Consider the following 13,221-nt stretch of genomic DNA (forward strand, 5'->3'; position numbering starts at 1 on the left):
AGCAATATTCCAGCTATATGACGGCGGTCTGTAAATAATCGAGTCTGGACCACACAATCCAGTGATTGATATCATGAGCATCGATCCATGCAATTGGGATCGATGACATGCATCAACCAAGTCAGCGTGCCTAACCACCCGATCCCGTTAGTCGCCTCTTACGACAAGCATAGTCGCCTTTTACGGCAAGCATGGGTTGCTGAAGACCTATTCTACCCCGGAATCTTCACGGGTCAAAATGACCTTGAGAGTGAGTCTGACCTTCAGTACCAGTGACAAGTATTTTGAAGAACATTTCTGAGAGCTATACAGCAAAATAAACCTCATAAAAAAACTGGAATTAAATGTAACAACGAAAAACTAGCACATGCTACACATTGAGGGTAGGTCACTGTTGAAAGAATACCACTGCTATCAGAATATTGTTATCAATTGTCATACATAAGTATACATATCGAATGATATAACGACTACGTGCAGAAAACGTTTAAAACGCTCTGCAGAAAATGTCATTTGAATGAATATGGTAAACGTACTTTACGAATGACCTTCACCTTAAACATAGATGACTCTTGACTATTACAGATCCGGGCCCAGCCCTGAGTAGTACATGTAAGCTTTTTTAGGTAAATTCAAAGGTTTTTTTCTTGAGGCTTTCACCTCGATGATGATATTGACCTTTGACATGATTGGTCAATGTGTCCAAATCAAAGTCCCAAGGATATAAAGGGTATTTGCATAATATGATACCCATCCCTATCCCTCGAGGTTTCCCAGAAACAAATGTGAAACGGCAACCGTCAAATTAAAAAAAACACGCAAGAAGTATTCAGTATTTACATCGGGCTGCTTAATTTGGACTATGACATTCATATTCAAATCATATTTACCTTTCTGCTGGGGACGATTTTCCAAAGTCTTCGCTTACCATGATCTGCACGATTTGTGAAACATTGAATGGTTTCGGGCGTTGTTAGAGACGTTTTCCGATTCTCTGTTAAGGTATCTACAAGGCAGAAGAGATCAGAAACCCACTCTGGTGTAGTCGTGTTTGCAATGGCAATCGCATCACTAAATATCCTGGAGCGGGCATATTTCACAAAGAGTGCCCCAGATCGTAGCGATGTATAGACACAGATTAATGTTTGTCGGTAGTGACATTATTGTGTGTGAAGAATTCTTTCCCTCAAAGTTTGCGGAAGTTATTATCTCACAAAATAAGATCGGCACATCAAGCTGGAAACAACACTAAAACACATCAGCTAGTGATTCCGAATATAAAATATTCTTTGACATGTACAGACGTGTATCTCGGCGTATATTTGCCAATGAGAAATTACTTCATGAAAGTCACAGTTCAAAACTATAAGCCCCACACGAATTTCATATGAGAAGCAGTCTGGTGGCTCAGTCGTCTAAGGCACAGAGCTGTGCAGAGTTGCATCCCTTTGGCACGCCAGAAACCTATGACTGTAGGTTCGAATCCCGGTTCGCCACGATTATGTTTCTAGGTTTGTCAAAACCCTACCCGTGCTTGTGGGTTCACCGAAATGGTGACCTGCATCACTTCGGGCTTTCCTCCCACATTAAGCTGACACGCCGCGATATAACTGGAATACTGTTAAAAGCGGTGTTAAACCCGACTCACTCACACAGATATGAGGAACAGAACCTATTGATTCGTACACAATCATCTACCGAGAAGAGGGCGACTGTTACTGAGCTTCAGCACTCCGTCTACAGGCCAAGCCAGTCGTGGAGAGGCACATCAAGTACTGATAGACGTGATCTGATAGCTATTGACATGTATTATCCATCCTGATCCATGACAACGAAGTTGATGTAGGACACTGGCCATGGCCCGGAGCTATCAACACTACTGCCATACAGGTGACAGTGAAATATGAAACAAAAAGTAAAAGGTGGGTGAAGTGAAATTGGTTTTATTGTCGCGTTCAAGATTATTGAACTTATGTAACGAAGAGCACACACTTGTCTGAGCGACTGCTTGTTATTAATAAAAAATGGATCCTAAACATCAACATTTTTCAAATAATCCAAAACGATAACCATGAAATGTAAAAAATAAATTCTTAAAAGATCCGTTCGTGACGGTTGCGCTGTTATATTGACCCCTTGCAATGTAAAAATCAACACTGTCAAGCATGACATTTTGGCAAGTGGCATTAATTGTGCTCCCCTTCTTGCTGATCTCTCTTTTTGCATATGAATCGGAATTTCTGCTCAGACTGGCAAAGTCAAAACAAGGTAATTTGGCCAAGAAGTTCAACTTAAGGATCAGGTATATCGATGATCTGATATCGTTCAATGAGAATCAAAATGCCAATTCACTTTAATTGTTTTTCCCAGCTAAACTAGAAATAAAGGATACCAATGAGACCGCTTTATCTGTTTCATATTTAGTTCTACGCATCAAGAGTGGCAAAACACTCTCCTAGACTGTATGACAAGAGGGATGACTTCAACTTTCTTAGCGTCAACTTTCCCTTCTTGCAGCTCAGTCTTTGGCGTTTACATTTAACAATTTTTGGGTAAGTGAGTGAGTACGGTTTTACGCTCTTTTAGCAATATTCCATCAATATCACGGCGGGGGACACCAGAAATGGGTTTCACACATTGTACCCATGTAGGGAATCGAACCCGGTTCTTCAGTGTGACGAGCGAACGCTTTACCCACAAGGCTTCCCCACCGCTCTCCACGTCTTTTGAGATACAATCGGGTATTCCACTCCCTCTATGCTCGCCAGACCTGGCACCAACTGATTTCCATCTCTTTCCCAAACTGAAAGAACACCTACATGTATGTGGAAAGCGCTGTGACGACAACGATGACCTCAAAGCTGCTGTGAATGGGTTTTTCAGGCAGGGAGATTACGTTAAAAATTAAACTTAAAAACATTTTCAAACTTGTGGGTTTCGTTTATTCATCTTAGCTACATACTCACCAGCCTTTGTTTTTGATACGGGTATCATACTTGTGCTTGCAGTGTTTCGTCGACTGTTTTCAGCATAGTAACGTTTTGATGACGTTCGTAATTTTTTATTAGGTTCAATTTTGAAGGACATGCCCGGCAGTTTACATGTATGTGTTTGTGAAAGACTCTTGGTTGTGACGTTGAACCCCATTTCAACCCAACTCAACAAAACTCACCCCAGCAACCGTGCTAGCCTGTTTGCCTTCTCGCCTCGCTTAAAAGCAGATTTTATCAAATGTTATCTGAGAGCAGCAAAATAAAATGACTGCGTTTCTATTTACAGCCGACACACATTTCCTACTGTAGGTGCTGATATCGTCAACGTGAAATCGTATATTTGTGTCATATGCTTATAGTGATAAAGTATTGAAGAAAATTCGTTTTGATGAAGCAATCAAAAAGAAAATGTTATATAACAAATGGTTAATTTTCGTTATCGTATCTAGAAGTGAAGTGACACGGGGCTCAAGGTCATATCCAACAGTATTGCACTTATAAAGCCATGTACATGCCCATGTGAGTGTGAGTGGCTGCTTGTTCTAGTCCAGACAGCCGATTTGATCGTGCCAGTCTTCTGAAGACACCATGCTGCAGTTTTACATGAATATCCCACTAAGACACAGTATAATGACCCCGAGCCGATCAGTAATTGTTTTAGCCCCTTATTGCCGTGGCAGGGTAACAAGTACCATCTTTTCACGTCTCTTGGTATGACACGGCCGGGATTCGAACTCCCAAAATTCCGCTCTCCAGCGGACGCTGTACCACTAGACCACGGAAGCGGTAACATAATACGCGCGTTCATAGAACACCAGTGTTTATATATGAATGGCCTTGAACTGCTTTCTCTAACACGTTCCATTTTCTGCCAGTTGTGAAACTGCTGAGGTGTAGTACATTTACTGTAGACATTGCTGATACTAGTGTTATCTGTAACTCGGTTTTCAACATGACTTCATTTCATTTGAGTGCGCAGTTATATGGAATTATATCCTATCATGGCAAGAAAAAAATATTCTAGTTATTCTCGACCGTGTTATTTGTTGTTTGAGTCGGCCATGGGCCGCTTCATCTGTTTCATATTTAGATGGATGCATGAAGATATCCATCGATAGTTGACATTAAAAAAATAACATTAGGAATCTTATGATTAAGTCCAGTTCCTATTAATCTACCACGACAGGTCTGATAATTGTCAAAAATGTCCGCCCCTATCAATCGTCACAAATCATGGTATCATTCAAGGAATTCGTGCTTGTAATCCTTATAGAAAGGTAGGGGGATAAATCGCCTAAATATTGTTAACCTCCAGTTTGTCAAGTTTTGCCAATGAATTAACTCTAATTCAAACTATAACCTTAAATTTCTGTTGCCAGGCACCGTCTACGTGGGCCATTGGCACATACACCAAAGAATGGTGATGCCAATGAAAGCTATCTTACATTCATGCTTTAAGTAAGACAATTTAAACAGGAATCCGACGTCAATTTACAACAGCCCTCATCACAAGTTCACAAATTCTGTTTGGATAGTATAGAATTATAGATTACATCCAATGTTGCATGAGGAGGCGCACAATTAAAATAATGTAACTGTGTTTCTATTTACAACTGACACATATTTCTCCCGCATCTGCTGATTAAGGCACAAAGTCAAGTGATACATGTATCTCCAGTAACCCGTTGATGAATTATATGTTCATCTTTAATTATGATAAAGTATTCAATCAATACTGCTTTGCTGACGGAGCAATTGGTTATCAAATAACTGCTATTCGTATATTCTCTGTCCAGACGCATAAAAAAGACTGGTATTTAAGTTCACAGAGCACCTGATAAGAATGGCTTTCAATTGCTTTCTCAGACCAGTTCTATTCTCTACACGTTATCATGTATCACATATGGAGGGAGCGTGTGTCCTTATATTACCTTATTTATATATGAGTACTCGTGCGCATGTACATGAAACAATATTGTACCATGACAAGAAAACGCATTTACTGGTTATTCTCCACACTGTTGTTCGTTATTGAGCTGGTTTGTGTGCGACAGTGCAGTAGAATGTGTGATGCTACAGACGGAAAGAAACACCTTCAGTATTAGGACAAAATTGTCCGTGTAATAAATTTAACATTGAAGATAAGGGGAATACGTAAAATGGTCCAGTTTTTCTCCGGTGTTTCCCTCTTAGAGGTTTGGAGCAGATGTAAGTTAAATCCCATTTATCCCTTTTACTATTTGGACATGCTTAAAACTTGACAATAAAACAGCCACAATGTTTTGAGCTGAGATCAGTTTTGATACGTACTACAAATATTAATACATTCCCATACACTCTGTTTCGTAGATTTACAGTGACGTCTCATGAGTTCAATATTCGAGTCGTTCATGAAAAGCGGAATGCCAATGTTATACATTGTTGAAGATCTGATTCTACTGGAATTATTAAATTCATGATTGAGCTGATAGACGTGGCTTATACACTTGTAATCTGCTACTCGGTTTTCAACATACAAATGGTCTCCTTTCCACCACAGGGCCGACCCTCTGTGCATGACCAATTCCACCCCACCCCACGAGTCTCTCTCAAGAACACAAGCATCCGAATAACGTTCCCCTCTCTGCCATCTGCTGTTGAGATACAGTAACGGATCTCGTCTGAGAAGTGTGGCCTGTGACAGTGGAGGTGTCTGCTCGTCAATCGTCGACGCACGGTGTCTGCACTAATGTGGCGCTGATGTGTCCCCATGGTCTGTCGACCAGATTCCGCAGCAGCAACAAAGCGATCTTGAAGGTGCTGTCGCACAATCTGACGTTCCTTTCATCGGGTGGTGACATTTGGTCTTCCACTACGTGGTCGGTCATCTGTAAGTGTTGGTGTCTTGTACCGTTGCTGGAGCCTGTATATGGTCCTTACGGGGACTTGAAATGCATTGACTACTTGCCGGGCAGTTTGTCCAGCTTGCAATCGTCCAAGGGCTTGGTGTCGCCGATTTCTTGTCAATCTTGGCATGTGGTAGCAATTCAAAAACGAATGAATGTTATCCGATCTGTGTGGATTTTATAGGGCAAGAAATAGGGGAACGCATGTGCATTTCAATTTGCACGGAACTCACCATGGCCATTGCCGTGATGCGTTTGTGCGATCGGTTATATTGTCATCTGCTTTGGTTTTTGTTGAGATTTCTAATCATACATGGATCAGAGGAGGACATCAACTGATTTAATTTGTACCGAATTGGGTAATCAACTGATTAAATTTATACCGAATTGGGTAATCATAAAATCTTTGACCAATATATTTTGCCCAAATGGCATTATAAGCATTACAAACCATAACAAAGTGAAACTCATCTTCAACAGTGTTACAATTACATAATTGACTCGCAGTTCTCTTGGTTGCAGAATATATCTTCCTCTCTCTATTTTTAACTGGTATGAACTACACCTAAAACGAGCCAGGGCTACTTTAAATTTTGAAACAGTTTTATAACGTTAAGGTATAACTCCGAGCAGAAGGATAGTTTATAAAGGGTATAACTATTTGCTTTGGTGCCCTGAAGGAGCACATCATACCAGTCTTGCTCGTATATTGCCTTCACACGAAATACGAATTCTGAGATAAAAGCTAATGTAGAGAGTCCCGCAGAGAGGAGAGTATTTTTTACTTTTGAAGTCCAATTAATTTTTCCATTTTCTGCTGCTTGAAAAATCATATTATGACACTTTTTGACATTTCTACTTTCAGGCATTCGTAAGATACTGCACCAATAATTTAAAACACGTTTGTATGTATAAACATACATGTAAATAGGGAATCGGCCGCTTTCTCCTCTTGCAATATGATTTGAAGTGGCTTTCTTCACTTGCAACAAGCGTTTACAGGCAGAAACATGGACATTTTCAACAGCATTGTATCTATCAACACACAACACTTCAGACCCATAAAGCAGAATTGAACTGAAGATTAAAAAAAACCCATATCTAATGGGATAGCTTTTAGAACATACAGTGACTTAAAACTACCATACATTACTTTATTCGCTTGAAGTGAAGCATTTGCAATATGATTCGACCATGTCAATGTCTTCGAGAAGATAACTCCAAGATATTTGTTGTATGAAACATTGTCAGTTTTCGGACCTCTGTAATACGTCGCAACTTTTCTTTTCTTTTAAGTTTTACAGTTAAATGATAGTCAGTACAAAACCGTTCCAGTGTCGTAATACGTGTCTATAAACAATACACAGTGTCGGAGATAAGCAGAACGTCGTCAGCAAAAAGTAAGGGAAGTACTTGGACCTAGTCGGGATGTAGTTGTATACCACGAGAACATGGGGATCCAACAGCATAAGCTAGTGCACTTATTAACATGGAGAACACAGATGGGCTTAAAACACAACCTTGTCTAAGACACAATAGACATTCATAAACGTCTTACACATGATTTCGCGGAGTTACAAATAGACTGCAAAGCATTTAACATCTTCGGAGAAACACCTCTTTTCCTTAGAACACACAATAATTTGGACATATTTACTAAATCAAAGGCTTTTGCAAATTCAATAACAGCACTATAACCTTTTCCCCTCTTCCTGGACAAGTACCGTTAAATAATTGCTTGCAAAATAAATATGTTATAAACAGTGGCACAACCTTTTCGAAAACCAGCCTGGGATTCTTCAATTTTATCATATGCATTTAACCAAAACACATGTCTTTTAGTGAGAATGGATGTGTATAATTTTCTAAGTACATTCAGCAGTGTTATGCCTCTATAGTTATTTGGATCTTGTCTGTCTCCACTCTTGTGAAGAGGAATGATAACACCTATTTTCCATGGGGTTGGAAAGTATGCTCTCTCAATGTTAAAATAAATTCAAGATATGGTATTATTATATCAGACGAGAACCTGAACAACTCAGCAATGACATTATAAATACCACCAGATTTGGAAAATTTCAACTCGTATATTCTGTACAATATTTCCTCTCTGCTAATAGACGAGTCTAGAATATCTAAAGTGAACTGGTCATAAATATAAACATCACCAGTATCACGAGGGCATTCAATATCTGGACAGTTTGTACTGAAAACAGCCTTAAAGTGATTATGCCAATTGTTAATAGAGATTGGTTGGATAACACTTGACTGTAATGAAAATAGTTTAATTGACCACCAAAAGTCTTTGGCATTGTGAATGTTATCTATAATTCTATTCTTCAGTCTAGAGTCACAGAACTGTATTTTATTTTCTCTTAAAACGCTTGAGTATCAATTTCTCCCTTTAAGGTAATTGTCAAGTGCAATGCCGTCTCTATCTAAAGGAAACAGTTTTACCAGTCTATCGTGTAATAGGAATGAATATGGTCTCATCCTCTACGACCCCCACAGTGCCTTGGGACCTTATATGGTCTCATCCTCTGCGACCCCGACATAGCTTGGGACCTTATATGGTCTCACCCTCTGCGACCCTCACAGTACCTTGGGGCCTTATATGGGTCCAGCCTCTACGACCCCCACAGTGCCTTGGGACCTTATATGGTCCCAGCCTCTACGACCTAAACAGTGCCTTGGGACCTTATATGGTCTCTTCCTCTACGACCCCAACAGTGCTTTGGGGTCTTATATGGTCTCATCCTCTGCGACCCCGACAGTACCTTGGGACCTTATATGGTCTCATCCTCTGCAACCCCCACAATGCCTTGGGACTTTATATGGTCCCAGCCTCTATCACCCTCAGACTGCCTTGGGACTTTACATACATATAGTCCCATCCTCTACGACCCGCACAGTGCCTTGGGACCTTTTATGGTCCCAGCCTTTACGACCCCCACAATGCCACGGGACCATATATGGTCCCAGCCTCTACGACCCCTACAATGCCACGGGACCATAAATGCTCCATACATGTACATCCCCCACATTGCCATGGGACTCAATATATGGTCTCGATAAAATGTCCCTTTTCAACTTTGTGTTATGATATGGAACTCAGGAGTGCACAAACTCACAATTTCATCCATCATCAGCCCATTAATGTTAACTTTAACATACTGTCATGACTATATCTGTATAATCAGTGATGACTCCAGGTGTTCGCAAAAAGGGTAAACATGCCCTGTCAGGCAGCACCCGCAACTCCCACAATTGGCAGAAAAAAGTAAATGTTTCTCGCTAGACAAGGAACGTTCGGATTGCAAGCATATCATTAAATGACCAGGCACGAATTAATGAGGGAGCACGTTTATATCACAGCAACTATGTATTGTCTGCTTGTCATACATGCCAACTCGTTTCCACAAATAACTCTTGTTTTTCGTTTTGGTTCTTAAAAATTATTCAATCCAAATGTTTTACTTTGCATTATTTGAACAATAATAGTAATGTTGTTTATATTATACATTTTTATATGTATGCCTTTAGTGTGTTTCAATATTGGAATTTGAAATATCCACATTCAAAATCGTCATGGACACAGGTGTAAATATGTTTAAGGAAAGACATCTCCATGGGTGTGAAGGCAAAGATCTGTCACAATAACAAAGCTCAAGGTCAAGAGAACACATCATCTCTTGTGTCCACGATCAGCGCCGTGAAATCCCCAGCATCTTCTACCCTTGGGTGAAATGAGAGAACTAAACGGGCAAAAGAATGTACACACTTGAAAATTAGATTTGACAAAAAAAACGACCCCAAAATCCATTTACTTATTAAAACGTTATTAAGCTGAAAACAGTCCCCGAATCACTGCAAAAGTTACGTCTACAACACAACTATGATACGCGTATCAAATACATCAACATTGAATAGCCATTCGGAGGTTTGATACAATCACACGCTGGAGAATGTTAGCCCACTCGTTCTTTGTGCATGTACCAGCTGTTGAAGTGTATATGCATGTGGTTCTGGATGACGCTGTCGTTCGGGGCGATCCAACTCCAATTTGCTGACCTGTAAGGACCTGTGAGGATCTGTACTTTGTAATTTCGTAGGCCTAGGAATGCTGCTCGTACACTGTTGTCTGTGGTCTAGCATTGTCACTTTTAACAGTGTAGTTAGCATCGTTAATAACCGGAATCAGTGACTCAACAATGAAAATCATTATCCTCAATGAATGACTTGACATGATAAAATAAATTCCTTTTAGTTTCTTAAACGCTTTATCAATATATGCATATAACGACTATGTGACAACGGAGGCACCACGTTATCTGCAGGGCCTTGTTCAGGATTATGGTTGGGAAATGTGTGTCAGATGATTCTGATATAATCTTGTTCTATGCGTCGTCCGTCACGTGAGCCCGACCACACCAAGGTAACATGCCAACTGCACTGGGTGTTCGAACCCGTGAACTTTGTTATCACCACACAGGTAGAGCGCGTCGGTTACCCAATGTTTAGATTGTTTGTTTATAGCAACTGTGCCGTGTTATCACTGAATAGTTTAAAATCCGCGAAGATCCTGGTTGAAATAGGTCTTCAGCAACCCATGCTTGCCGTAAAAGGCGACTATACTTGTCGTAAGAGGCGACTAACGGATGGGGTAGTCAGGCTCGCTGACTTGGTTGATGAAGGTCAACGTATCCCAATTGCGTGGATCAATGCGCATGATATCAATCACTGGATTGTCTGGTCCAGACTCGATTATTTACAGACCGCCGTCATATAGCTGGAATATTAAATAACTGAGTGCGGTGTAAAACAACCAACCAACCAACTGAATAGTTTAAAGAAGTGAATGAGTGAGAGGTTTTACGCCGCTTTTGTACCCATGAATAGAATAGAACAGGTCAGCGGCATGACGAGGACCTGTCGATATATCTGAAGGTGAACGATACTGACTGAGTGAGTGAGTGAGTGAGTGAGTTATCACCGTTCATCGATCTGTATGTGATGGAGGTTGACTTTGTTGAAAGTCTGTTGAAATGTAATGAAAGTAATGGATGCAAATTTGATAGTATGGCTTTGGAATGTCAGGACTTTCCACGATGTTGGAAATATAGATGTTTTCATGTGTCTGTTGAAACAGATGTAAAGACATGTAAATGGACCTACACGAGAGCCGAAATCCTTAACTCACTTTTCAGTTTTCGTGCTTCAAATCATGTCAGAGAGATATCTGGTAGCAATAAAAGCAGTAAACATACTCCGATGTTTACACAATTTAGATGTAGTTATCATGATTTGCATACCAGAGCTGCCATGTTTCAGAGGACGAATATCACGTTGACCCCAGTACGTTGTAATCAGGTCCTCTTAGAGAAAGTTTCTGATCCTACTGGAGATTGATGATGAGAAACTCCTACTTAAGCCATCGATTATTGTATCATATATTTCACAAGAGAACAGTTCCATTGTGAACAAACACAAGTGGATGCAAGTCTAATGTTTATTATATAAAAGCACAAAATCCCTAATTTACATATTTCATGAAAATCTAACATTTCATATCCATTCCGATGACCTTCTTCTTGAGACTGTTAACAAACGAACATGTCCAAGTAACACATGTTAGAATGCCATTTACTGATTAATGAACAAAATTACTACTTCTTAATCAACATGCTTACAGGTAATATAACCTTATTCCATAACAACATTCCAAACAGGATCTCTTCCTTGGATAAACACAAAGTTTTGTAATCGTCAGCAGTATCCTGTACATGTATCCGACAAATTAACATCTAGTGTCCATATGTGAAAGTATACACATAGGTATAGCTTATTCAAACATCCCCGTTGCTCAAATGGGATAATCAGGAATGTTGCCCGTCCCTATGGAGAGAGTGCACTGTAGAGGAACTGCATGCTATCACGGATGTCTCCAGCAGTTTTCCTGAGCAAAACCAGTAACCTGCGGTATCTAAGCCTTTTCCGCTCAGGTGGCTTCACTGTCGCTTCCATCGCTGTTGTTTGTGCTGGTGTGACAGTTGTAGGTTCCATATCTAAGCACAGACTGCCGTCCTTTTTGTCAGGGAACTTATCACAGTTCAATGAGGTCGGCCAAGTGAAACCAAACTTGTTCATCAGACTTTCACAATCACGTTTACTGTCCTCGCATATGTGCCTACACGTTGGCATGGTGCCAACCAGTGGACTGCAGTAGGGAAAATACGTAGAACACACGAGAAACTTGAAACTGCTAGAGCACTGAACTTTTATTAATGGATGGAACTGATGTGCTTCAAGGGCTGCGTCTTCCAAGTTTCGATGATTAAGAAAGTTTGGGAAGCTCGTCGTATTGTAGGGCATGTCCGAACACAAATGAGGTAAAGTCGTAGGCGAAGAACACATACCTTTATGGTTTGGAAGCCTTTTACGTTTAGGTGTCCTTAACTTTACTGTTGTTTTCATCGTTGTTGTTGTTGTCGTTGGTTTGATGGTTGTAGGTTCCATATCTAAGCACACACTGTCCTTTTTGTCAGGGAACTTATCACAGTTCAATGGGGACGGCCAAGTGAAACCAAAACTGTTCATCAGACTTTCACAATCACGTTTACTGTTCTCGCATATGTGCCTACACGTTGGCATGGTGCCAACCAGTGGACTGCAGTAGGGAAAATACGTAGAACACACGAGAAACTTGAGACTGCTTGAGCACTGAGTTTTTATTAATGGATAGAACTGATTTGCTTCAATGGCTGCGTCATCCAGGTTTCGATGATTAAGAAAGTTTGGGAACTTCGTTGTATTGTAGGGCATATCCGCACATATAGGAGGTAAAGTTATAGGCGCTGAACACATACCTTCATGATTAGATCTTCCTTTTGCCATCACTGGGTACAGAATGAACACAACCGCCAGTCCACTTGTTAGTCCATACATGATGATGTCAGGTTTGACCTCGGGAACCGCTGAGATTAATATATCTGTGGGTTTGTTCTGATGTTGTATCTTCTAAATGCAGCAATTGTTAACTTCGTTCTCTTATGTCTGTGCTGTTCTCTACCCTCACGCGTCAGGTTTTCCAACTACAGCTTGTCGTTCTGTTGAGGTCAGGTTACTGACATCTCAACTTGTCTTCAAATGGAGAGCAATATTTACGTCTCTGATAAACACTCCTCATTCACGTAACATCGGTATGGCGGTCATACGTCAGAAGCAATGTCAATATCGCTATCTTGTAACTAGGTAATACGTACATTGTAACACTGGTTATTAGTTTACGGGAACCTTTCAGTTTTAATATTACCATAGCAAAATAATCTCCATTAGCGCCAAAT

The 13,221-nt window shown here is 40.4% G+C and overlaps 1 protein-coding gene across 1 annotated transcript; it reads right to left on the reverse strand.

Moving 5' to 3' along the window:
* Window positions 1-11,417: 11,417 nt before the first annotated feature.
* Window positions 11,418-12,969, reverse strand: LOC139458962 (frizzled-5-like). Its single transcript, XM_071240402.1, has one exon. The coding sequence runs from the start codon at window positions 12,821-12,823 to the stop codon at window positions 11,774-11,776; it is 1,050 nt and encodes a 349-aa protein (XP_071096503.1). The 5' UTR covers window positions 12,824-12,969; the 3' UTR covers window positions 11,418-11,773.
* Window positions 12,970-13,221: the final 252 nt, after the last annotated feature.

This window comes from Haliotis cracherodii, unplaced genomic scaffold (assembly GCF_022045235.1).
Source record: "Haliotis cracherodii isolate W230 unplaced genomic scaffold, xgHalCrac1.p SCAF_13, whole genome shotgun sequence".
NCBI classification, from domain to species: domain Eukaryota; kingdom Metazoa; phylum Mollusca; class Gastropoda; order Lepetellida; family Haliotidae; genus Haliotis; species Haliotis cracherodii.

Excerpts from the sequence above, each read along its gene's own strand:
- LOC139458962 (XM_071240402.1), bottom strand. The coding sequence starts at position 12,823 with ATGTATGGACTAACAAGTGGACTGGCGGTTGTGTTCATTCTGTACCCA.